General features: G+C 45.4%; 1 protein-coding gene and 1 long non-coding RNA gene across 3 annotated transcripts; one reads left to right on the plus strand and one right to left on the minus strand.

Moving 5' to 3' along the window:
* Positions 1–26,756, plus strand: CDC42EP3 (CDC42 effector protein 3). Of its 2 annotated transcripts, none has more exons than XM_081596194.1 (2): positions 1–190; positions 24,730–26,756. In XM_081596194.1, exon 2 carries the CDS (start codon positions 24,966–24,968, stop codon positions 25,728–25,730), a length of 765 nt encoding a protein of 254 aa, XP_081452320.1. In that variant the 5' UTR covers positions 1–190; positions 24,730–24,965; the 3' UTR covers positions 25,731–26,756. The 2 variants fall into 2 exon arrangements, with proteins under 2 accessions (XP_081452320.1, XP_081452319.1); XM_081596193.1 differs by lacking the exon at positions 1–190 and adding an exon at positions 560–849.
* LOC145547219 (uncharacterized) lies at positions 20,012–24,875 on the minus strand. The gene is made up of 3 exons (XR_014083649.1): positions 24,709–24,875; positions 22,824–22,889; positions 20,012–21,098 (listed from the first exon to the last, which is right to left on the minus strand). It is a non-coding gene; the product is annotated as an uncharacterized LOC145547219 (long non-coding RNA).
* Positions 26,757–27,249: the final 493 nt, after the last annotated feature.

The raw sequence follows: 27,249 nt of genomic DNA on the forward strand, positions 1-27,249 counted from the left end.
GGCAGCTCCAAGGGGGATCAGGCTGGAAACTGACAGAACACGACCCTCCTCCCAAACCCGGGCGTCGAGTGGCCCGGGGGCCCGCGGCCCGACGGGGGCGGCGCGGTCAAGTGGTTTCTCCTCCGGCAGAGTCCCCGCCCGCCGCGCCGGAGCCTTGCCGGGTTAGATCCGGTCGTTGGGACGGAAAGAGGTGGGCGCACGAGGTTTAGTACAGGTGTCTGGGGTGCGGGATGAGTCCCTTTGTTTTGGGGCACCTGGAACTTGCACTCCAGGTCCCTCTTTGAACCGAGGGTACAGTCTTTTCTTTGTGCGGAGGGAGCTGAACGCAGCTTCTCGCAGGGAAGCCACATCCCTGGGGGTGGCGCTGGGGCCGTAACAATGAACGCCCATTGTCCTCCGGGGGCCCGCAGGCCCCGCAGCGAGTGAACCCAGTCCGCCCGCTCCGGGCCGGGGCGCAGGTACCTTGGCTGGGTGGGTCGGCCGGCAGCCCGCGCCCTCCGGCCCGCCCTGGCCCGCCCCGCGCGCTGCCGGCCCCGCCCCGCGCCTCCCCGCCCTTCGCAGGTTCAGTCCGGGAGTCCAACGGCTGCACGCTCAGTCTAGCTCGCACCTTCCTTCTCGGCTGTTGCCCGACAGGGCGGGGAGCGCAGCCTTGGGGCCCGAACTGGGGGCGAGCCTAGAGACCCCGGCCTTGGGCGCCTTCACGCCATCTCGGAGCGGATAATGCTGTGAGTCGGCGCCGCGCCGGCTGACCTGGTGGGATCTGCGCGTGGCGGGCAGGGACTGCGTGCGCCCTCAGGAGGTGTCGGCGCCCGGTCCCTGGGTCAGCGGCTGGGATCCTTGGCGCCGCTGGTGAGTTGCTGCCTGCCCACGGCTTGTTCTCTGCGCGTCTGTGAGTCTGTCCCACCGGCGGCCGTGGCGGTTTCTGGCGTGCGCGGCTGCTGGGTTTGGTAAAGCACCGGGAGAGGGGATTACCTAGGGCATCATCTTTCAGCTGGTGTCCAAAGGACCATAGCGGGCACAAAGCAAGCTGGGGGTGGGGTGGGGGGTACACGCGGCACGACCGGGACGCAGAGCTTCACCTTTTGTGCCTACCGCTTTTCAGGATGAGGCTGCGCGGCTACACTGCACCCTCCGAGCTATTGACAGCCATTCGGGGCGCGTATTGCATTTTTCCATCTGAGAACAAGCCGCACATGGCTACCGCTCCCCTCCCACCGTGGATTGGCATCAGGGCCGCACAAGCGTGCACGGCTCAGATCTGCGGTGGCAGTACCCGTTTGGTGCCCTCTCTACACTTGAGGGGCATTGTGGCTGAGGCTCCAACCTGCAGATCTGGCAGTTGCTTTTTTTTTTTTTTTTGACGGTGGTTTCTGAACAACTGAAGTGTTTTCAAGATTTTTTCCCCCGTTCTCCTTGAAACTGTCTTGACACAGACAAGTATCAGACACGAGGACGAATGGATCTGGCCAGTCATTTTTTCGTTATGAATTATTATGCTCCATCCCCCTCTCGACTTTGGGAGGCATGTGTTTCATCTTATAAATAGAAAGTAGCATATTTTTTGGCAGGACCTTTATACTGTACAGCCCGAGAGGTCAGTTTAAAAATAAATATGCACTTGAATGTTACATTACCGAGAGCCAGGCTGTGGCTGGGACAAGCTGCGTGAACCGCAGCATCAAAGCCGGGAGCGCAGCTGTGTTGAAAGGAGTAAAAGCCCCAGAGTGCAGCCCAGGCTGACAGTCAAGTAATTACATTTTATTTAAAAAAAAAAAAAAGTGAGTGAATTAAAATGAGGGCGGGAATAGGAATGTCACGAGGGTATTGCAACATGAATCTTTTCCAGAGCTGGTGTATTTGGGGGAGTCGCTGCTGAGGCGTGCTGAGGATGTGGGGGGCGGCGGCGAGGGAGGTGCTACCTAAGGGGAGGGAACTGATGACTGTCTTAGGGAGACAAAGATTTCCTCCCCAACCCCCCCAACTCTTAGGCTTGATAATATCCTAGAGTTTCTTGGGGGTGCTGCCTTTCAAAAAAAGAACACAAATCTGGAGAGCAGCAGATGTCCCAATTTGAATAGCAAAGCCTTTCTTGGGGACTTCCTTGGGAAGCACTGGGAGACAAAGGCTTACCGAGAAGGCCTGATGATGTCTCAGGGGTATTCCTAAAGTCAATTTAAAAGACTCCTGTAGCCTTCTAACCTCAAAAAGATCTTTCATCTAAGGTGCAGGAAATGCAACTTCTTTTCTGGACAGTTCCAGAGATCCTCTTTTTGATACCCGCTGAAATTTGTATGAGCTCTTGTTGACAATTAAGAATAAGCTACACAGGTATGTTTTCAGATTAGATGTAAACACTCTGAGATAAGTTAGGGCAGTTGTGAAGTGTTTGGTATTGTCAAATGTGAAATAAGTAATAAAGACTAATAGAGAACCAAGGAACGGTTCAAATTTCTTCATTAAGTCTCCTAAAGCATGTAGGTTTCCCAACAGGCCTTACTCATTGAATAAAACACTCAGCACCAGCCTCTGGGCTCACAGATGAGAAGTTTGGTGGGGGGAGGATTTGGAAGCCTTTCCGGATCCATGGCCTTTTTTGTTTTCCAATGGTTATCATCTGCAAGAGATTTACGTTATGAATGTCATGATTGGAACATGGTGCTGTGGCAGCAGCAGCTACAGACATGAAATAAGATGAGCTCTCCATTCCCTTAAAATCTGAGTAGTGAAATCCTATTTTGTATCTCAATGGAACATGTAAAGACAGCTAGAGTAATGAGTGTTGCACTATTTTTTTTGCTTTTATTGTAAATTTAAACGTGGTGCAAGATGAATAAATGCAAAGCCATAAAAATCATTGCAGAACTATTCATATGAGCTGGTTTGTCCTATCTGCTCTCCAGCTTTTCCTTTAAAGTTGTGTTTTATGTCTAGTATGTTCACAAAAGCTGCCCTTTTTCCTTTCTAAAATTCATGGTATTCCACAGCATTGGGAATAAAGTTGTTTTAACCTACATCACCCAGAGATTTTTTTTACCAGGCCATAAATTTTTCACGAGCTCTTTGCCCAGTAGCCATAACATTATCCAATGGGTGGACTTCAGTTCACAACCTGAAAAAACTCCAGGAAGACTGCTCTGATTTTTTTTTATTATTATTATTACAATTTTTGCTTTCAGTCTGATTTTATTTAGGCCTGGCCTAATTTCTAATTGGAATCCTGCTGGCCTGTTTATTCATTGATGGATTAAGAACTTAAACTTGTTTTTTAAATCCAGTATGTTTGCCAGAGAGCAGGGACAGTATAGTCATTTGAAACTACTAGATGGAGCCAGCCACAAAATCTTTACCAAGCACCAAAGCCAAAGAATTCTAACGTATTACACTGTTCAGTGAATTTGTATGTTAAAGCTACTTCCTACATGGAGCCTGCCAGTAGTGCCAAGCCTCGTTCTTATCCTTTTACCTTGCTTAACTCATTTATTTCTAATAATCTATGAAGAAAGCACTGTTAATATCCCCATTTTACAGCTGTGGCAACTGAGGACAGATGTCTTATATAACTTGCCCCAAATTACACAATAAGTCAAAGTGTGAAAGTTGTTCAGTCATGTCGGTCTCTTACCGACCCCATAGACTGTACAGTTGATGGAATTCTCCAGGCCGGAATACTGGAGTGGGTAGCCGTTCACTTCTCCAGGAGATCTTCCCAACCCAGGGATCAAACCCAGGTCTCTTGCATTGCAGGCAGATTCTTTACCAGTTGAGTCACAAGGGAAGCCGAAATTATACAATAAGGAACATACCTAAACAGGTTTATGCAACTTAGTGACCCAATATGTGCATAAATGAATGGCTAATTTTCCACAGAGATCAGCATCTCCTGCTTAAGGAGATGGGAGAAAAAACTTTGAGATTAAGAGCCTCTGAGGCATGCTGTCTGGGTTCATATCTTGGCCCTGGCACTCAATACATGTGTGATTTGAAGCAAATTACTTAGCTGGTATACCTCAGTTTGTCCATTACAAAATGCAGATAGTACTACTCTGAGGATTACTTAAGTTAAAAAATAGCACTCAGAGCATGCCAGGTGCAGAGTAGACACAATAAAAAGTTGATGCTTTCATTACTGCTTTTGCTATTTCCCTAGGTGCTTAATACTGGTCTCGTTTAATATTCACAACTGCTCTTTGAGGTGGATAGTATTGTTATTTTCCAGATGAAAACACAGATTCAGAAAGGTTTGGTAACTTGTCCAAGGTCACACCACTGAGTAAGTAGCAGAATCAGGTTTGAACTCAGACCTGTTTGACCTTGTGCTAAATGAATACCTCACCCTCACCACCAGAGAGGAAGGCCAGAGAAGCTGTTAAATCTGACTCTGTTATAAGGGTTTTTAGCCTCTTGGCAGAGAACTCACTTTGTAGCACACTGTATCACATAGTACCACTGCCCCGAGGAAGATGACAGTGGTTGCCAGCCTTTGGGAACACCATATAAATCATTATATTTTTATTATTTTTAAAAATGTTTTTATTTATTTAATTGGCTGCACTGGATCTTAGTTGTGGCCCCTGTGATCATCCTTTCTGCATATAGGATCTAGTTTCCTGACCATGGATCAAACTCAGGCCCCCTGCATTGGAAGCCTGAGCCGCTGGACCGCCAAGGAAGTCCCTGATCACTTTATTTTTTGGAGATAGTTGAATCTCATAGTAGAGTCAATAGTCACCTGCAGTGGATCCAGCTTCAAACTACTACTAGCAGTAACCCGAGCGGTTTAGTTTATATAATAAACAAAGAAATTTACTAGGAATTTCGGGACCCAAACATGAACTGGAGTTTAGTGTGCGGCAAACATCCTTGTTTTAAAGTTCTGGAGGGTCAGGGGTTGCAGGGTCCAGTAAGTGAGCTGGCGGTCACCTCCTTGAGACTAGTGACCACAGCCATGGTGCCTGACCCCTCAGTCCCTGGCACTTGATGGACATTTAATACACATTTCATAATGATGTTGCTCCAAGGGGAGCTAAAGCAAAAGGCGGGAGCCACCAGTAAGGCGGGTAGGAAGGCTCTGTTCTTGGAGGAAGTTGGGCCTCATTCCAGTTCTAAGTTCTGCACATGACCCAGACTCTGCCAGATAAGCTTCTGGTGTGAAAGATAGAGCAAGGAGGCCTTTGAAACGTAGAGAGGTGCCCCGGATAACCCAAGGAGACTGCCTGGCCTCCACTGCCTTTGATACTGTGGGTTTGTGATTAGCTGTGGGAAGCTGCTCAGACTGAAGTAGGGGTTCTGGAAAGGACATCTTGGCTTGAAATAATCCAGGTTTTCTCAAAACCAAGGGCAGTAGCCTTAGGGCTGTCTACCTCCATTTTCTTCCCTGCTTCTGCCCCATCCTCTCAGGGTTACAAATCAAAATGGATCCCACAGACCAGAATAAATGATATCAGGAGCCAAATAGCTGTACAGCAGCAGGCAGGTATGTTCTTTCCTTTAGGAAAAAATGCTTTCCCTGGCCTTGATGTACTTCTCGAGTGCCAAGTTTCACCAGTCTCATGGTGAAGGACGGAGTTTGACAGTACCTCTGGTGGAAGAGCAGTTTTTTTAAATTAAAGCATATAGTGTTATAATACAAATCATATTGATATTAAAAAGTTTGCCATCTCTAAATAACCAAGAGAACAGATGAGTGAGTTTAAGGGCTGGTGAGTTCAAATTAGTATTTGCTTGATCAAGTCATGAATTAATAGTAGAATCCTAGAATCTCAAATTTTAAATTTTTTAAAACCTGGATTTTCAGTGATTTGGGTTTTATTTGCACATTTGAGAAAGTCATCATTAACCTTCTAGCCTTTGATTCTTCGTTAAACTGTCACAGAGATCACACACCTGCAGTTAGCTCATTCAGTGTTGAAAAAAGAAAAAGTGAAAGTGAAAAAAAAAAAGTGAAAGAGTCAGTTGTGTCTGACTCTTTGCGACCCCACGGACTGTAACCTGCCAGGCTCCTTTGTCCATGGAATTCTCCAGGCAAGAATACTGGAGTGGGTTACTATATAGCACTACATCATGTGAACTCTGAGACATGAATAGGATCAAAAAATGGTTCTTTGATAGTCTGATAGAGGTCCCTCTGTGCAGGGCTTTTCAGAGCATTTAATGTCACTGTGTGCAGTGAATCTCCACAGGGAGGAGGTATCTATCCAATCATTTTGCCCAGAGAGCAGCTGGCAGAACTAGTCTGACAGGAAACACTCTGGGAACCATGAAGTCAGAGGCAGAAGCCACACGCTGCAGCCTGCTCTCCAGCCTGTTCAGGGGTACAAGAACAGAGCCACCAGAACACACTAGAAAATGCTGGCAAACATGCAGCCATTCTGCTACTTGATAAAACTCATGCAGAATTAAATGGAGACAATCACAGAGGGATTGGAGATCAGAAAACATAGATTCTGATCGTACCTCTGACCCAAGTTGTGGAACTGTGACCTTTCAGAGTCTTATTCTCAGCTCTAAGATGAGACATCTGGTGCTGGAGGATTTCAGATCATCTCTAGCTTCTAGAATCCAGTGAGCTAGGATTAGCGACATCTATGAGCATAGCAATCTTACTATTATACTAATCATGTAAAACCCTGTGTTGAAAAACAGACCCAGTGCAGATCCAGGTAGAGCAGCCTGAGCCAGCGTGGAAGGCAGAGAACTTCAAAGTCAGGCCTCTATTTAGACAGCTTACACGTTTGGGAATCCGTCACATTCTGATGACAACCTGAAGGTCATATTTGTAGACACATCATGCCAGTGATAGATGACTGTGTGTTTAGTTGAAAAAGACCTTTTCTGTTCAAAACCATTATAATCATTTAGGCTACACACAACTTTTTAAACAAGCAAAGACATTTTTTGGTGAATGTTGCTTTGCCATTTCAGAATATATGTGAATTCTTTCCCTTTTTTATATACTTATTTTTTAAACTTTTTAAAAAGACGTGTACCATTGATCTTTAACACAGCAGATGAAGTTCTAAGCCCTTGACTGGCCAACTGTGTCATAAGGCAGATCCTTGCCCATCTCTGGGTAAGTGATGTCTGTGAAGACCTAGAGGGGAGGGATATAGAGAAGCCATTGAAATTCTCCAAGCACTCTCCTGGCTCTAAACAGCTGTGATCCTACTACTCTTTTTTTTCCCCCCCTTGTATCTTAAGCATTTTCCATAGAGTCTTATACCTTTTCATATTTTAACACTTAATATGTTTAAATTTTCATTTATTGACCCGTGTGACTGCCTAGAACTTTGGCTTCATAAAAGTAGGGACTGAACCTAGTTTAGCTTGGCACTCTTCTTTTTTATATTAGGAGTTAATGAAAAAAGGAACAATCTAGTCCTACTCATGTTATTTTCTCTTAGAGGCGGCCAAACCAGAAATCTTTTTCAGTTACCCACCTTAAGTCTGACTGTAGTAAAATAATTTCTTCCTAGGCTACCAAATGTTCAAATTCCAAAGGAAGCACCTCTAGCACATCCAGGGTACTTTGAAATTCAGGCCACCACCAGAACTTCCTCAAAGTCTTCTTGGCCGAGCCGTTGCAACAAGCATGGAAGCTTTCTCCTGCCCAGGTGTAATTGCGGTAGCTCGGTACCATGTGTCCACTCAGAGCACAGGCTGGGCAGCCCCAGGGGTGGAGGGTGAGGGTTGTTTCGTAGTGCCCACCTAGACTGCTCAGCCCTGCCTACATGAGCCATTCATCATTGGTATGCTTACCGATCATCTGTCTCCACACTGAGATGTCGGCTCTGTGAGCACATCGTCGCTGTAGCCTCAGTTTCTTGGATACTGCCTGGCACTCAGTAGGTCCTCAGTAAATGTTTGTTGTTGAATGAATGTTTCAGAAGGTGAGTCACTAGCCAGGGACTGGATGAAGGCAAGTGGAAGCCTCTCTCCAAGGCTTGCTGCTCGCTGAATGAATCAGCTCAAGCCACATGTCCTGCTATGCATCACGTAGCACCAAACCGGAAATTTTTCCTGCCCTCTGATGACTTCAGAGTGAAGTGTCTTCCAAACTAGGGTTGATTTTTGGCCTTATATAAGTTTAGTAGAAGTTACATTCATGAGTGGATTTTGTTCGGTATTCCTCTTAAAGAAGCCCTTAAGCTGTGGGCTCCACTGACAGGGCAGGTAGTGCTCCCCTGCCAGCCCACTGAGCTCTCTGTCTCGGGACAGCATAGGGAATGGAGCAGTGAAAGTGAAAGTTGCTCAGTCATGTCCGACTCTTTGCGACCCCGTGGACTATACAGTCAATGGAATTCTCCAGCCCAGAATACTGGAGTGGGTAGCCTTTCCCTTCTCCAGGGAATCATCCCAACCCAGGGATCAAACCCAGATCTCCCGCGTTGCAGGCAGATTCTTTACCAGCCGAGCCAAAAGGGAGGCGTAGAGCGGTGATGTCTTCCCGATTCCGGTTTTTTCTCAGAATGAGGAATTAAGACAGTTGGCTCTCTGTATCTGTGGGTTCTGCATCTGTGGACTGAGCCAACCACAGATCAAAAACTTTTGGGGGGAAATAAAAGTTCCAAAAGCAAACCTGAATTTGCCATGTGCTAGCAACTACTGACATTGTATTGGGCATGATAAGGATCTAGAGATGACTTAAAGGGTGTTGGGAGGTTGTGCATAGGTTAGATGCAAATATTATGCCATTTTACATAAGAGGCTTGAACATCTGTGGATTTTGGTATCTGTGGGATGTCCTAAAACTAACACTGGACAGATACTGGAGGATAACTATACTTGAAACCGGACCATTTTGGGTTTCACATTATTTAAAACAATCAGTTTGGGTAGACAGGTCCCGAGTAAAGTTAGGAAAAAATTCTGATGGTGAACTTTCAGCTTGTCTTGTTCCTTATGCAGTTCTAGGTTTTTGGATAATTAATGACAATAACTATATCTCCCACTGATTGTAAGTTCATTGCCTCACAGGACTTTGTCAAGCATTTTATGTGTGTTGTCTCTCTCCCTAGCTCCACTCCACAGATGTGCAAGCTGAGGCTTGCAGAGAAAGTCACTGGCATTGCCTTGTACCCTTAACTTCATGTGAGGAAAGATGAGAAAAGATAATGAAAATGATACAAGCTAGTAAAAAATATTTTAATTCTAAAGATAGTCTTAACTTTATTTAAAAAACATGTTTTTTTTTTTCTTAAAATTCCCTAGAAGCTAGATGTTTCTGCAAATATACAGCATCACAGAAGTCTAACATTCGTTTTCTTTTTTAAGTATAAATAAACTTCAAACACAGATCTATGATTCTGACACCTATCTGTGTGTATATGAAGTCTACATGCACATACCAGGAACTGCTGCTTGAAATGAGACTAGCAGGTATCTCCACTAACTCCTCTCCCAATGCACGAATGCTCTTCTTCTCCCTCCCCTCTGGAATTGCTACCAGTCTCAGACTCAGCTGGAAAACTTCCCCTGATGAGCCTCTCCCATTCTTCAAGCTGATTAACTCAAGTTGGTTAGACTTCTTCCTCCTATCCAGCCCCACCTGCCCTCTCCTTGAACCCTAACCACACACCTAATTCTTTTCAAGGGATGGTACTGGTTTCCTCTCACCTGATAGCTCACCAAATATTTAAAGAAAATAACTGTATGCCCTTAAATTTTTCTTTATCTGACCAATAAATGGCAGTAATTTTCCTAACTTAAAGGAATCCCACTTGTTCTCAAGGCTGGAAGAATTGCACGTGGAGATACAGGATGCATGTGTATGTATAGAAGTTAGCTCCCTGTCCTGTTGACAGAAAGAGTTATTCTCTAATTAAGCTGGAAATTAAAAGACACTTGTTCCTTGGAAGAAAAGCGATGACAAACCTAGGCAGCGTATTGAAAAGCAGAGATATCACTTTGCCAACAAAGGTCCATACAGTCAAAGCTATGGTTTTTTCAGTAGTCATGAAAGGATGTGAGAGTTGGACCTTAAAGAAGGCTGAGTGCTGAAGAATTGATGCTTTCAAATTGTAGTGCTGAAGAAGACTCTTGAGAGTCACTTGGACTGCAAGGAGATCCAACCAGTCAATCCTAAAGGAAATCAACCCTGAATATTCATTGGAAAGACTGATGCTGAAGCTGAAGCTCTAATACTGTGGCCACCTCATGGGACAAGCCGACACATTGGAAAATATCCTGATTCTGGGAAAGATTGAGGGCAAGAGGAGAAGGGGACAACAGAGGATGAGATGGTGGGATGGCATCACTGACTCAGTGGACATGAGTTTGAGCAAACCCCAGGAGATGGTGAAGGACAGGGAAGCCTGGAATGCTGCAGTCCATGGGGTCGCAAAGAGTTGGACATGCCTTAGCAACTGAACAACAACAACAAAGCTTGAAATAAGAATTCTTTCCAATTGTGGAGCTTGTGCACAGGGCAGACACAAACCATTTTAGCCCCATCTGCAATCATACATTGGTGACTGCTGCAGAAACATTTAAGGAGAAAATGGACTGATTATTTGGGCAATTAGAATGGTTCCCCTCCTTCACATTGCATTTCAGTAGATGTTCTGGTTTTTCATTTGAGATGAAGATGCTTTGTCCTTGCATAACACTCTATGAAGATTGTCACTTAAAAAGATTCTCATTCTCAGTTCTTATAATCACTAGAGATAGATGGGTTTGGGGTGATTATTCTCATTTACACAGGAGGTAACTGGCACCTGTATGTTCTGGCATTTTATAAGAACCCTATAGCTTTAGCTCAAAGTTTCTTTCCTCCCCTAAGGCCTAGAATAGCAGCAAGAGTTCTTTCTACCATTTTGCTTGCCCATGTGTTCATTCATTTAATAATTTTTTTTTAAGTACATGATCTGTGCTAGTGACACCTTAATATTCAAAACAATCCTTTTCTATAGAATATCCATTAGAGTTTCTTACAGGTTCCCCTACATATCTTGGGTTAAAAAATCCAGTTCAGTTCAGTTCAGTCACTCAGTCGTGTCCGACTCTTTGCGACCCCATGGAGGGCAGCACTCCAGGCCTCCCTGTCCATCACCAACTCCCAGAGTCTACTCAAACACATGTCCATTGAGTCGGTGATGCCATCCAACCATCTCATCCCCTGTCATCCCCTTCGTCTCCCACCTTCAATCTTTTCTAGCATCAGGGTCTTTTCCAATGAGTCAGTTCTTCACATCAGGTAGCCAAAGTATTGGAGTTTCAGCCTCAGCATCAGTCCTTCCAATGAATATTCAGAGTTGATTTCCTTTAGGATGGACTGGTTGGATCTCCTTGCAGTCCAAGGGACTCTTAAGAGTCTTCTCCAACACAAGAGTTCAAAAGCATCAGCTTTCTTTATAGTCCAATTCTCACATCCATACATGACTACTGGAAAAACCATAGCTTTGACTAGACGGACCTTTGTTGGCAAAGTAATGTCTCTGCTTTTTAATATGCTGTCTAGGTTGGTTGTAACTTTTCTTCCAAGGAGCAAGGGTCTTTTAAAAAATCCAAGTCCCCCTTTAATCCATTTCATTTTGAAAGGAGAGGTCAGCATGCAAGCCCATTGTTTCTCCTGGGCCTCATTCTGTAAGATTGACTTAAATGTTAACTAGTCAGTCTGCATTCCTGGGAAATGTATTGTCAAATTTTTCTAGAGTCTTGCCTGTCTCTCTGTTTGCACATGGTAGTGGTGGATGGAAGTCGTTTCCTTTTGAAACATCATGTCAACAAATATTCTTTGCCTTAATCCCAAAGATCTTGTATGAGCCTGTAGAATTAACTGTGGCTTGCATTCATAAGCTGTTAAATTCTTACCCTGCGCGGATAGAGAAAAGAGAAATCAAAGAAACTCTTTGCCACAAGAAAATAGATGACAGCTCCTCGCTCCATGGTTTTCTCTCTTTCTTGTAGGAGTCACAGAAAGACTCAGTTTGCATTTTCAGTAGGACAGGTAAGGTTAAAGAGAAAAGAAGTCAGGGCAATCTCAAGCTTTCTCATTTGTTCATTCAACAAACACTGGTTCAGTACCAGCTATGAATTAATAGTTCTCCCCCCAGGAGAAGGCAGCCTTGTGGAGCAAACAGTAGTAACTGCAGTATAGTATGAGAGCTGGTGGAGTGGTTGAGTTGCTAAGTTGCGTCCGACTCTTGTGAGCCCATGGACTGTAGCCTGCCAGGCTCCTCTGCCTATGGAATTCTCCAGGCAAGAATACTGAAGTGGGTTGCCATTTCCTTTCTCCAGGGGATCTTCCCGACCCAGGAATAGAAGCTGGGTGTCCTGCATTTCAGGCAGATTCTTTACCAACTGAGCTACGAGGGAAGCCCCATGAGAGCTGGTAGGTTGAGGTATAAACAAGGTAGTGTGGACTATGAGATCTGGCTGGACTTGTAGCTGCAGGGTTGGTGAGACCCTGTTTGCAAAAGTGGGCCTCTCCAGCTATCTTATCTCTAGGTTTTAAGGGTGGGCTTGCCACCCAAGGTTAAGGGAGCATTCTAGATGCCTCATTCGGATAGATATTGAAAGATAAAGTGGAAGGAGATGAGGTTGATGACAGGAAGACAAGTAGGGAGGCCAGTGCCCTTGTTTAAGAGAGAGCTCTTGAGGGCTAGAAGTAAAGAGGATGGACAGAGGGAGACAGTAGGACTTGATGAGGAGAATGAGGCACGGAGAGGAATCCTGGGTGACAACTGGGTTTTGGATCTTGGTGACTTCCTGCCATTTACCAAAAGGGAAAAGTGTCGGAAGCGAAAGCTGAGGGCCAACAAGAGGAGGAGAGATGGCAAATTCCATCAGGGATAAGTTAAACAGGAAGTACCTGAGGGAAGCAAAGTAAAGTCTGAAAGACTAGAGGAGAAAAGTCCAGTGCTTCTTTCTGTGAAGGACCAGTGATTTTTAGCATTTTGTTTATTTCCATTTCCAGTCCATTGTATACTGATAGCAGCCACGTCGAGTAGCTGCTTGGACCGTACCCAGCTTCCATGCAAACCTAATGATACACACTCTCAAACATGCCAAGAGTCTGACCAGTGGGAAAAATCCACTGATCTGCATGCTTGATTATGTGAGAAAGCTTCTACAAGCTCTCTTTCAATTTCTTTCCATATCTCATCATGGACTGGCCCTGGGGCACAGACCCACTTTGAGTTTCTCTGGTCTAGACTAAGGTATGTGTGGGCTGAAGACTCCAATTTGGAAGTTAGCATTAGAGGTGGTGGTTGAAGCCGAGGACAGGGGTGTGATTACAAGGGGACTGTTGAGAGTTGGGGGATGGACAACCACTGTCCAACCCTGTGAAAATGCCAACGTCTAAGGCATGGGTTCCAGCTTTTCCCATAAAGCATCAGACACATAGAGTCTGTCACAACTACTCAACTCTGACCTTGTCATTGGAAAGCAGCTCTACCAGGGTTTCCAAACCTCAGCACTACGGAGAACTGGGGCCAGATAATGTTTTGTTATGGGGGGCTGTCCTGTGCATTATACAGTGTTTCTGACTTCTGTCCACAAAAATGCCAGTAGCACCACCACCTCTACAAATATGTCTGCTGCTGCTGCTGCTGCTGCTAAGTCACTTCAGTCGTGTCCGACTCTGGGCGATCCCATAGACGGCAGCCCACCAGGCTGCCCCGTCCCTGGGATTCTCCAGACAAGAACACTGGAGTGGGTTGCCATTTCCTTCTCCAATGCATGAAAGTAAAAACTGAAAGTGAAGTCGCTCAGTCGTGTCCGACTCTTAGCGACCCCATGGACTGCAGCCTACCAGGCTCCTCCGTCCATGGGATTTACCAGGCAAGAGTACTGGAGTGGGGTGCCATTAGATATTGCCAAATGTCCAGGGGAGGGGGGCATAGAATCACCTTCAATTGAACTGAGGATAATATATAAAAGAGGAGCACTGGTGTGTTCCAATAAAGCTTTATTTACAAAAACAGGTACAGGGCTGGATTTGATTCACTTGTCATAATTTGCAGACCCTTGATCCAAGGGATGGGCATAGGGAAAACTAAAAGCGCTTATTCAATAAGTTATAAGGGCCTCTTGTGTTCACAGCCAAAGAGGAGGCTCTGTAAATGATCCAACATAAAGAGGAGATTGTTATCATAGCAGCACTTTTTCTATACCACCTTTGCCTACCTTATTCTTATGGCACTTACTACCTACCAGGAGGAGATACCAGACACAAAAGCGTAAAATCAGGGAACAGGAAAGAAAGCAAATATCAGCTCTCTAGGAGCCCTGAGAAAACCTCCAAGTAAGGCAATAATGAGCCTAGATTGCGTGAGGTGAGTTCGAGAATTCCTGCAGGAAGGAAGTGACTGAAGCAGGTCTTGGAGGATGTTATGAATACTGGTTGATGGTAAGGAGGTGGGAGGACAATTCACGTAAGGAACACAGGGTTCTTGGTTTCAGAAAGTCAAGAGGGAAGTGAAGTGTCAATAGCAAGGGAAGGGGGCCATTGTCCCGAAAGCCTGTGGGTGAACAGGGCGCCCCGGCGCACAGCCACGAGGCACGTGTTTCCTCTGGGAAAAAAAATTAATGGCGCTTGATGCTTTTTTCTCAGAACAGGATATTTGCTTTTCTCCTCGAGACTCAGGGGGCTTTTATTACCTCAAAAATTTAGTATTTTGGTGTTTCTTTCACATGAAGTCAAATCCCACTTGAGATTCTCTTTGCTGCTGCTGCTAAGTCGCTTCAGTCGTGTCCGACTCTGTGCGACCCCATAGACGGCAGCCCACCAGGCTCCGCCGTCCCTGGGATTCTCCAGGCAAGAATACTGGAGTGGGTTGCCATTTCCTTCTCCAGTGCATGAAAGGGAAAAGTATGGCCATTTTAGAGAATTTGACAAGGACACAAATAGTGAAAATTCCTAGTGAGTTGGGGAGGCTGGTGTCTGGGACCATTTTACCGACTCTTAGTTAATGACAAGGTCAGATTATTATCTCCGACTCTTGTTGCTGTTGAGATCATAGTGTATCATTTCCACTTAGTGCCGCTGGACTGCAGGACAGATGGCCTGGAACAGCCATTCCCGTTCTCAACCCATTTCCTTGGAGGTCCTTACGTTCGTTTTCGAGTCAGCAGCGGTTAAAAGCACAGACTGCGGAGTTCAGCCATGGCAGAAATCCTAGCTCCTCCACGTTTTGGTGGATGGGCCTAAGACACAGGTCTGATCTAACCCTGGTTCCTAAGAAGTGTGTTCTAATACTCACCTGCCTGGCCCACAGCATGCACTTGAGCCATTGCTGTTCTCATGTGTACAATCTTCAGAGGACTCAGCATTTCAAATGTTAGACTTTCTTGCAGACTTGGACGGGGGAATGGTTCCTAAGCACAAAGCAACTATCTCTCATGGAAGGTCTAGCAGGGCTTAGGGATTTAAATAACACTTCTTAATTAGTTTACTTGTGTGCCACGTGTTGTGGGAGAGAAAAAGAAATGAATTAAGACCCAGCTAACGCTCACAGAAAAGCTCTCAGCCTAGTCAAAAGGGATATTCATTCATGCATTCAACAAATATTTGTGTACAGATATTTATGTACAAATAACACAGAGGAGTTTGCAGTGGAAGTGGGTAGAGTATGCACTGGCCACTGCCAAGCTCCAAATATACCCATGCTGGTGTGATGCAGAGAAGCCAAGTTGCAGTCCATCCAGTGACTGTGGATGATTGTCAAGGGCTCTAACAAGATGGGAGGGTAGCATGGAAATCCCTATCTGTCCCTTCACCCCATTAGGGAAATAGTCAAGGTAGTCAAGGGACCTAACTTAGAGGGTGTGCTATGAAGACAGGATGAAGAGAACCATGACTTATGTAGTATGAGTGAAATGATCACAGTCTGAATTTCTAGACACTTGTCAAACCTGTTTGGAACATTTGATATTCCTATTTCTGGAGTTTTCATAGAGTAATTGCTGACTTTAATATTAGTGGTTTTTGGTTTTGTTTTGGGTTTTTTTTGGTGAGCAGCTTTACCAGTTACTTAACTTGAGCTGAGTCTACAGATTCAAGCCAGTTCATGGCTGAACATTGCTGACAACTTAAGGGTGAGGTTCTCAACCTGCATTGATTTTGTCTTTGCAGCTTCACAAACCAACTCAGATCCATTCGTTCTAGAAGCATGGAAGCAACTGATGGGAATCGTCCCATTTGATTCATATCCACCAGCTAGAGCGTCTGCCTCGATCCTTGTGACCAACCCTGAGGCTGAGTCCCCTGTAAAGCTAGTCATGATAAATGAGCCAGACCCTTCCCCTGTCTTGTTATAACTGCCAGGGATCCAGGTCTGCCTCAAGTCCTCCCCAATAACTCATTTTAATAGGGAGAAAGGGCATAATGGCCTCTCTTCAAAAGTGCAGGGTCAGTACTTTGAGGTGGATGTTCTGTCTTCCAATTTTGCTTCTAAAAACCCTTTCAAATAGTACAATTAGATCCTATAAACGTGAGGAGTATACGCACATTAGCGGTGAGTCTCCCATATGGTATTTGTGGGTCTCTGTATAACTGGGGTTATAAAAGAAAAATAAATACAAGCTGTAGCTGAATCATAAAGGAGAAGTCCATTTATAAATAATTGAGGGTTGAGATGTAGCATAGACTTTTTGAGTGGGTCTGTAAAATGCTGTCTGCTCAGTCTGGCTATAAGTTCATTTGCATGACAGCCAGGCGGCTGGGAACTGAGCTAATGGCATCTTATAGCCTTGCAGCATATAGCCATAATGTCAGATAATATGGGGAGAGGAAAAGAATCTAAAAATGGAAAAGGCATCTTCTTATCTTCTTGTGGGTGGAGTAAAACAGACTAAAAATATGGAAAGCATCCCTCCAGGATACCATTTACCAGGGTATTCTCCGGTTACATTTACTTTTGTCTTTAGGTTTCAATGTTGAATCTCTAATAGTATCCTTTTTTTTCTCCTCCAATTTTAAAATTCTTTGGTCCGAGAAGCACTCCTACAGAGGCCCTCATTGTAGTGAAATTTTAGTATTTCTGATACGGGAGGTTGTCATCCCCGTATTAGTAATAACTGCCATCTTCAAATGGAAAGTCTTCCTAGGAAGTCTGTGAGTGCTTTTTTTTTTTTATAGGTGAGTGTGAAGTGGGGCCATAAGGAAGTGAGCAGTGATGGTTCCCCCCACCCCCGTAGGAGACTCAGAATGAACAGGGACGAGACCCCACCCGCTAGGCACATCCCGGAGGCTCCCAAGTCAAGGCTGCTGCTGTGACAGCCTCAGCACATGCTCAGCACACCGCCCCTCCCACCATGGCAACCCATTCCATCTTTCCAGAACCCTGGGTTCTCCCTTAGAGGATCCAAAGTCTGTTTCCCTTTAGCTTCTGCCTTTGTATCCCTAGGGCCTCTCGTAACAAGTTAATCCCTTTTCTATTACAGTTAAGTGAATCCTTCAGATCCCTAAGGATTCCTATTCCCTCTGTATTTGAATTTTCTTCAAGCTGCTCCACTCTACTTCTCATGTGTCCTGAGTCCTCTCGGCTCCCGATTGGACTCCTGGGAACATGTGGGAACATGTTCCAAGTCACCCTTATCCCTTTTAAGTGTGGAGCCCAGGGTGAAATACACTTTTCCAGGGCTTATCAGGGCATTGTCTCCCTTGTGTTTCCCTGTGTTGGCAGTGGAGAGAAATACCCCAAAGACAGTGGTGGGTGGGGAAGAGGTGGCGGGTTCTTGGCTGAGTTAACATCCTTCCCTGGGACTGTGGATTCAGGCACGAATGAGGAATAACTGAGCATTTTTGTTTGGGGCCCAGATGGTGCAGCGGTGCAGCATCTAGGAGCTGGGAGGAAGGGCATGCTGATTCTACACTGAGATAAAGCGAAAAGAGAGCAGAAGCTGGGGGGTCCTTCAAGGATGTGACAACAAGCAAGAAAGGGGAAGTCCAGCGCAGACTCACTTCCCGAAAGTCCAAGAAAGGAAAAGGCCCACAGGTCCCTCAGGACAGATACACATACACACACACACCTCACCCCCACCTGCCCTGTTTCATGCATTTGTGTTTTAGATTAACAACCTATTGTTCAGGATGCAAGAATTTTTTTACCCTCTCTCTCCCCTAAGAATTAATCTAAAAACAATTAGCAGACAAGCCACACATTCCTTTCTTAAAATAAATGGAATTTTTAAAAATCTCAACCCCTTTGTTCTTTTAAGAGCCCTGTGACTTGCCAGTACTGCCAGCTCTGGTCATCTAGGGAGTGATTTTTCAGGGTGTAACTTTTTCATAACCCTTTGCTTTTTCCCCACCTCCTGTTTTAGTCTTCTTAGCATCAGTCTCTTTACCAAAAAGATGATAAAGACATGAAGGAAAAAAGGGCCACTTCAGTTTTCTTTCTTCATAGAATTATTATTGCTGTGTTGATTTCTCTTATTAACACTGTCACCTATGCTTAAGTCAGTCACATGTGAGAAACTGGAATTGTCTAGCCTGGTATCGGAATGACCACCTGACCCTCTGCCTTTCTTATCAAAACCATGTCTTCAACTTCCTCTGGAGTCCTTTTGTGTCTTGGAACCCTTAAGCTTCTCACAAATTCCTGAGAGTGGGGACCTGTGCCCTTGCAGCTGGATTCCATGCCCACCCATCCCCACCCATCTGCCAGTCACCTTCTCTAACCTTGACAGAGGGTGACAGGCAACTGACTGGAGAGTTGAAACCTTTTGTTGGCATATCTATCCTCTCCAGTGCCCAGGAGCTGGAACCTTTGATTTCAAAGGAATCTAATTTCCCAGACGAATATTAATGTCAAGTGTCATCTGGGGACGGGGTGGGGGGTGGGGGGGGCGGCGGGGGAGGGGCAGGTGGAGGAGCAAACAGTGATCTAAAAACTCCTGGAGAAAGGGATTAGCAATCTTGGAGGGTTCAGATTTCAGGGTCAAGGGGAGAGTTTTGAGAAGGGTCTGCACACAGAATGGTTGCTTTCTCTCTCATTTTCTTTCCTTCCTTTCTCCTCCTAGTCCTTTATCCCTTCCTCCCTTCCTTTCTCTCTTTCAAAGACAGTGGGAGTGGAGGAATGATAGCAATGCAGAAAAGCTGGCCAGCAGGAGAGCCCTGAGTGTGGAGAGTTACTGATGGTGGTAGAGTTCTGATGCTTTTCATTTGGCTCGTGGACACCCAGGAGGGCTCCCAATCCAGCTCTAGTCAGGCCTGTGAGCCCTTCCGGTTCAGCTCTTTCTCTCCTCTTTACACACTTTCTCCTCTTGGGTGTCCCCCTGACTCAGGCTCTCCCTCTGACTCATCCCTCGCTCTGTCTGCTGCCACATGGGTCAACCTACATCCTCCAGGAGCCCAAGTCTCCTTTTCAGAAATGGAGAGGAGGGAGAGGATTTTGTGTTGTTTCATCATAAGAAGCTGTCCATCTGTGTGGCCACCACCTCTCGAGACAAGGAGCTATACCCCTGAGCCCCAGCACCTCCACCTTCACATGCTGCCTTCCATGTAGATACCCTGCACCCACCCTTTCCCCAGTGTCCTGGGTCTCTTTCCTCTTCTCATTTCCTTCTGATGAAAACCCTTCTCTTCTAAGACCTTTTCCATTCTGCAAATGTGGACTGGGGGCACCTCTTAGTGAAGCTCTAATTAACACAGAAAGGAGTGCTCTGTCCCATTGACAAGATGAGGCTCAGTCCTCTGGCGAGGTCTTTGTAGATGCATGCACTTCCCCTGCAGACTTTGGCTTTTGAGCCCACTTTCCCATAGTCATGTTTGCATTACGATCAGTAACTTATAGGTTGGGTAGACTTTTCAGGACCTGTGTATAAAATTGTCCCTGCAGGAAAGTACAGTCTGAGCCCAAAACAACCCTCTACTTATTTTGTTTGTTTGTTTTAAATAGCTCATTCACTTGTGTGGTTCAAAAATCCAAAATCATGAAAGGATATACAGTGAAAAGTTTCTCTTCTACCCTTAACCCCTTCCACCTACTTCCTCTCCCTGTGGGCACTCACCATTATTTCCTCTGTTTGCTTCCAGAAAAAGCTTATTGACATACAAGCCAGGACAGATGTTATTTGCACACTTTGGCACCAGTCTTTTTTTACTTTGAAGATTCACACCTTTGAAGCTCTTTCTATATCAACATATCAGGAGCTGCTTTGTCCTTTTGTAGACCATGTAATACTCATTTCTATGGATGTACCTTAACTTGTAGAATTAATCCTCTAAAGGTGGACAGTTGTTTCCAACTCTTTTTTTCTTTTTTTTAATTTTGTCTACACAGTGTGGCTGGTGGGGTCTTCGTTCTCCAACCAGCAATTGAACCCAGGCCTTCGTCAGGGAAAGCTCTGTGCCTTAACCACTGGACCATCAGGAAATTCGCAGTTGTTTATAACTCTTGGCTGCTAGAAACTATGCTGGAGTAACAGCTTTGTATAGTATTATTTCCATATTTCCCATATACATAAATTGGATAAACCTCTGTAAGTGGAATTCTGGGGTCAAAGGCATGTGTTATGTAGTTTTCATAGATAACCGTCTTCCACTGGGGTTGGACCAGTGTGTGCTTCCCTACTCTTATTACCCCAGCGTGTTATCGCATATTATATCTTAAACAGGTTTTGGAAGGCACCCCCTTTATCATTTGGAATTCAGTCACTGGCTGAATTCCCAGGGAGCGTGCTCCTTAAATGTCAAGACCTCTTATGTCTGGAATTCAAGCCTAACCACTTGGCTTAGTGCCTGGGAGCCATGCCACCTGGCAAAACCTGTACCTCAGTGCTTTGTCAGGAAAATGGGGATGTTAACATGGGTTCTTGTCAGTGACCTAGAACACATCAAAGGCTGGAGCAGTGCCTGGCACAGTGAGACGCTCTCAAACATTTCCTGTCATAGGAAGTGTTGGTGGTTACAAAGAGACACACACATACCCTCTCCAGGACCAGATACTTTGTTCCCTATGAAGAAGCTGCCTTGTCGTTTCCTGCTTTAGTGAGTGCAGAGAAGATGCTGAGCAGTCGGCCTGAGGCATGGCTGTCCATTGACTGAGAAGCCAAGGAGCCCAGGAACATTGAGAAAGGAGGGGAGCAAGCAGTCAGGACAGAGTCATGATATTGGATTGTCTCTCCTGGGATCAAGTCTGGTTGCCCCTGCGCTGGAAGAGGAAAGATAACAGATACAACAGGCAGATGGGTCTGAGTGCTCAGATATTCCCCCAGCATCATATCACAAACATAAACTCATCTAAAGTTATAAAACTGCCATTTTTGCGCCAAATTTCTTTCTTTTTTTCACCCAAACTTTCAGTGAGTTGGGGAGCTCCTCACCCTGGCACACAGTAGAAATTCAATACCACTTATTCTTTGCAAAGTCCTACAAGCCTCCAGCCCTGTCATGCAGTAAAACTGATGTAAATATTTGTAGAAGGAAAGAAAAGCGCCTTTTAAGGTATCTCCTCTCTTTTCCCACTCTGGAGAATCTACTGCCTGCAGCTTATCTAGCCTCTACTCACCAACTCTTTTCTTACTTTCTTCTCTATTTTTTGGTTCTTTTCTCCCATCTTTGCATGCAGTCCACTAACATAAAATCCAGCTTCTACCAGACCAGGCGAGCCTCTGCCGCAGGGCCTGCAGTGCCCGTGGCCATGGCCATAGCCAAGCAGGGACTGAGGACTGGGCGTTCCTCCCTGAGCCTTGCAGGTACAGCAGGAGTCCCTCTACCTTTTCTCAGGTTTGCTCCCAACATCCCCAGTCACTGTACAGGTGAAGGGTGAATGTGAGTGATCCAGTCAGAGTGACCAAGAAGCAGTCTGGCTGCATCTTCATGATATTTTTATTTTTCTAAAGAATCTGAAATGAATGCCATGCCTGTTCTGGCCTTGCATAATCCTGGCTCCACCAGCTGACCACACGCAGCCAGCCCTCGCCCTCGCATGCCCCGGAGTTGTGGTGGACACACTGTATTTTTCCATGGCAGCTGCTCTCCTGGCTGTGTGTGCTGAGGACACAGCTCCGGTGGGCAGCTGTTGTTCAGGGCTGCCCTCTACCTTCTGCGGCCCCAGTACCCCTGCTGCTTCTGCAGGTGGTCACTGCATTGTTCCCAGAAGGGCAGGGAGGCAGTGCCAGCCTCCCGGGAAGGCAGGGGCTCTGGGCTGTTGTGCACTTAGAGGGGAAGGGTGTTCTGATGTTTTAGCAGGAAGACCCAGGGCTTCCCCTTTAGTTACTATTACAAGACTCAGATCCAATCAGTCCATCCTAAAGGAGATCAATCCTGGGTGTTCATTGGAAGGACTGATGTTGAAGCTGAAACTCCAATACTTTGGCCACCTCGTGCGAAGAGTTGACTCATTGGAAAAGACCCTAACGCTGGGTAGGATTGGGGGCAGGAGGAGAAGGGGATGACAGAGGATGAGATGGTTGGATGGCATCACTGACTCGATGGACATGGGTTTGGGTGGACTCCGGGAGTTGGTGATGGACAGGGAGGCCTGGCGTGCTGCGATTCATGGGGTCGCAAAGAGTCGGACACGACTGAGCGACTGAACTGAACTGAGCTATGAGAACAACAGACCCATAAGAATGTCTTCCTGTGCTAGGGTTCCCCATTTACTTGCTTGGTATCAAGCATCTCTTTTCATAACATAGTATCTTCATGCCTGCCGAGTCTGAAGTGGGAAGGCAGACCTGCCAGGCTGCTCCTGAGAGTGTATGGTCTTTTCTGGCAGCTTCCAGGGTAGCCTGCTCTAGTGCAAACCCTCATGCCACCTTGGCCCCCTCCCCAACTCCCAAAGCCACGGGTTGAGGGGGGGAGATCTCTCCATCTCATCCTTCCCTGCCTTCTCAGGCCTATGTGCCTGCCACTTCCCAGAGTCAGTTGTTACCTTGCCAGTGGGTACTGGAGCACAGTTCTCACCACCTGCCACAGTCAGATGAATTTGAAACTTGTGCTGAAAGGAAAGAAATATGGGGTATGGAACAGATGCAGATGGCCTCCAGCTGCTACAAAGCAAATGTAGCTCCCCTCAAGCCACCATCTAACCCAACCCTTGGAGGATTATTTATTTGCGCTGTGGATAAGAGAAGAGCCCAGTGGAAGAAGTCACGGCAGAGCCATTTCAGGAATTCCCACAGTGGGGAGGGTTTTAGCTTCTCCAGGTCAGCTGATGTGACTGAAGATTTGAAGGATTCTTTTCAAGAGATGAAGAGGTTCTCATTTCTAAGATGAGAGCCCCCAAACCTTCTTGCAGCCCATCACTTCTAACTGTATCATACAGCATGGGCAGGGAGGGTGTGTTAGTTTTCTACACATGTGGTGGTAGATTATAAATGTGGTGGCTTACAGCCCTACCCCTGTATCATCTCCCAATGTCTGCGGGTCAGGAGTGCAGACAGAGCTTAGATGCATATTGCATCAGGCTGTAAACTAGGGGCTGGACTTGTAGTCTAATTCGAGGCTCAGCTGGGGAAAGATCCATTTCCAGGTTCCCTCGGGTTAATGGCAGAATTCAATTCCATATGCCCTCTCAGTATAGTGGCCTATCTTTTCAAAACCAATAAGGTAGTCTCCCTCCAGTGTGCTAAGATGGTATCTTTTATAATGTAACCTGATCAGGGTTGTGTATCTCATTACCTTGCTTGGAATTAAGTCACAAGTTCCGCCTATTAATACAAAGGCATCAACACCAGGAGGCAACTCACTGGGGTTACTTGGAACCTTGCCTAATATAGGGACAGGATACAAGCTTATCAGCAAATGTTTCAAAAGTACTCACAAGTGAAGATCACTTGTGAGTGATATAGGATCCCACTTTTTTCTTTGAAAAGCAGCAGTTTTGTTCTTTTCCTTCCCTTTCAGGATGGCTCCAAATCCTAAAATTTTTGCTAGCCCTGTTCTCTCTACCCCAAGTTGATTCCAGCTCCAACTTCCATAATGACTGTATGTTACTGAGCAAGGCTGTTTTTGTGGGGTTTTTTGACTCTGAAATCTCAGTTTTCTCATCTGTAAGAATGCATTTTCACTGAGATTTTTTTGGACACTAGTATCACTGTCACTTAGTAAATGATAGTTCCAGCTCCTTATGGGACTTCATTGTATTGCATTAATTTTATTTATATATAGAACTCAATCAACAACAAAATAGCCTTGCTGGTGTGAACATCAAAGCACAAGAGAAAATATATCTTAAATTCAGTTGTGTCTAAGGAGCTGCAGTCACTCTGGTCATGTGCTGACAGCAGTTCTTAGAGGAAAAGGACTTAAAGCTTAAAAATATCCAGAAAATTTGTGTCCATTACCATGTTTAAAAAGTGCTGATATCATATGTTTGGGTTTTTAAATCTCCCTTTCTTTCCCTTTTTTCTTTTTTTCCCCTGAAGTAAGACTAAGATGAGTGGACCCTCGTTAGGATTAAAGTTTTTATCCTACTTAATGGAGGGAAACATAATAAAGCTTGACTTCAAATGGGAACTGAAGTCCTCCATTATTTACAGGCTCTTGTGAAAAAGTCAGGCCCACGTGACCCCTGTGTGTGTTAGTCACTAAGTTGTATCCGACTCTTTGTGACCCCCATGGACTGTAGACTGCCAGGCTCCTCTGTCTATGGAATTCTTCAGGCAACAATACTGGAGTGGGTAGCTGTTCCCTTCGCCAGGGGATCTTCCCAACCCAGGGATCGAACCCAGGTCTCCTGCATTGCTGGCAGATTCTTTACTATCTGAGCCACCAGGGAAGCCCAAGGGACCCCTGAAGGGGCAGCCAATTTTAACCTGCTTTGGTTTCTCTTCCAGGTTTCTCCCTGCTGTGGAAGAGGTTGGAGGATGTGAGTGGCTCTCCAGAAAGCCCTGCTTGGCTGTGCCTCCAGGAAGGCCTCTTAGCTTCCTTCTTGTTTCAGAGCCACTTCTGGAGCTATTTGAGAAAAATGATGTGACAGTACCTATTCAAAAGGATATTGGGAAACTTGTAACATCCGTGAAGAAAGTGGCCCTCTTTCCCTTTTGCAAAATCGACATTCTCAAACTCCAAAATGCCAGCCAAAACCCCGATTTACCTGAAAGCTGCCAATAACAAGAAAGGAAAGAAATTTAAACTGAGGGACATCTTGTCTCCCGATATGATCAGTCCGCCCCTCGGAGACTTCCGCCACACGATTCACATCGGCAAGGAGGGCCAGCACGACGTCTTCGGAGACATTTCCTTTCTCCAAGGCAACTATGAGCTTCTACCCGGAAACCAGGAGAAAGCACACATGGGCCAGTTCCCTGGGCATAATGAGTTCTTCCGGGCCAACAGCACCTCCGACTCCATGTTCACAGAAACGCCCTCGCCGGTGCTCAAAAACGCCATCTCTCTCCCGACCATCGGAGGATCCCAAGCCCTCATGTTGCCTTTGTTGTCCCCGGTGACATTCAGTTCCAAGCAGGAGTCCTTTGGGCCAGGAAAGCTGCCCCGGCTTAGCTGTGAGCCGGTCATGGAAGAGAAGGTTCCAGAGAAAAGCAGTATGTTGGAGAACGGGACTGTCCACCAGGGGGACGTCTCGTGGGGGTCAAGCGGGTCCGCATCCCAGTCCAGCCAGGGGAGGGACAGCCACTCCTCCAGCCTCTCCGAACAGTACCCCGACTGGGCAGCGGAGGACATGTTTGACCATCCCGCCCCTTGCGAGCTTGTCAAGGAAAAGACTAAGTCCGAGGAGTCCCTCTCTGACCTCACGGGTTCCCTCCTGTCCCTGCAGCTTGATCTCGGGCCCTCCTTTCTGGATGAGGTGCTGAATGTCATGGATAAAAATAAGTAACAGGACACTGCCGGGCCCTTTTCCTTTGGTGTAAAAGATATCAAAAGACAGAATGGAAGAAAACTAACCACAAAGAGGAGAGCTTCACTGGCTATACTTGCTGTCATGTGATGGGTTTTCTCAAATAACCTTCCTACAAAATATTTTTTTACCTGGTATACCCTGTTTGCAAAAACAGTATAAAGAGGAAGAAAAAAAAAAACAAAAAAACCTTGTCCTGGCAAAAGAGATGAAGTGAGTCAGAACCCATTTTCAGCGGGCCATGCTGATATACAGCTCACATTTTTTGTTTCCAGAAACGTGAGAAATCTGGCTTGGCCAGGACTGGCATTACTTAGCTATGAAGGGCTGTGCCAGTCACATTAAGGACCTTTACAGGACTCTGGCATTTTCTGAGCAAGAGGAAGTCAAAATTTATTTAACACCCACGCCTTTTTTTCTAGACTCTTTTCTATGTTATGTGGTTTGGGCTCACCATAGCAAATTCTTCAGTGTTAAAACTTTTCTCTTGTTTCCACATTTGAACAACATTATGGGTTTCGGGGATTTGCTTGTAGCTCTTATATATCCCTATATGGTATACCTATATTACAAAATTTTGACTGTCAGCTACATGTTGGTAAGACACAAGCGAAGTATTACTGTAACTAAGTTATTTTTAAAGTTAAAATATATTTTTATGTGCTTTTGGCTTTTTATTGCAAAGTCTACATTTTATAGATACTACATCAAATGTGGTCATTTGACTTTTTCCATTGGGTTCCATTGTAAGCTGTGTATGTGTATGTTTGGAAGAGTGTACTCATACTTAGCTTTATTTTTTTTTTTTTCTTCATCTATTATACTTTTCACAGCAGCCAACAGTGGATTGTAAAGTGTAAAGGCACAGGTTACTCACAATGCTTCTGCAGAGACTGTGGGCTATACCACCTAATGTTCTTTGGAAATGTGGGTATTTTAGTGCAGTACATACTTGCATTACATAGGTACTTCATACAACACAATAAAGAGTAAATGTTAAAATCAGCTTGCTTGGTTATAGTACTAAACAAAAACATAAGAGTTATATTTTCTTGACTTCCAGGGCTAGAAAAAAATGCTTCTGTAAAGTGTACACAAGGCTTTAAATAAGGTAAGAGGTGATTTCCACTCACTCAGTAATTTTGATTATTTTATTATTATCCAGAAACAAGGCCCTTCAATTTTAGGAAAACTGAACATGTGAGATGATTTTTTTTTTTAGGCAACACTGATGCCAACCTTTCAAAAAACTCACTTCCATGAATCTCCAACCTAAATTTAACACAATAAACTCAAGCAGGCCCAACCCTGTCCCTATCAGATGGATGTCTCCTTGCTGCAGGTACCATACAGACAAGATTAAGAAGGCCAAAAAGAGGGCAGTAGAAAGCACTTGGCCCCCAAGGAGACAGAGATGCGCTGAGAATGTTGGTTAAGGAAACAGGAACAGGAAGTGTACACATCAATTCCTGTCCTGTTGTCAACCACCCTTTCCCCC

This window comes from Giraffa tippelskirchi, chromosome 4, assembly GCF_054371585.1.
Source record: "Giraffa tippelskirchi isolate mGirTip1 chromosome 4, T2T-mGirTip1v1.2.pri, whole genome shotgun sequence".
Classification (NCBI taxonomy): Eukaryota; Metazoa; Chordata; class Mammalia; order Artiodactyla; family Giraffidae; genus Giraffa; species Giraffa tippelskirchi.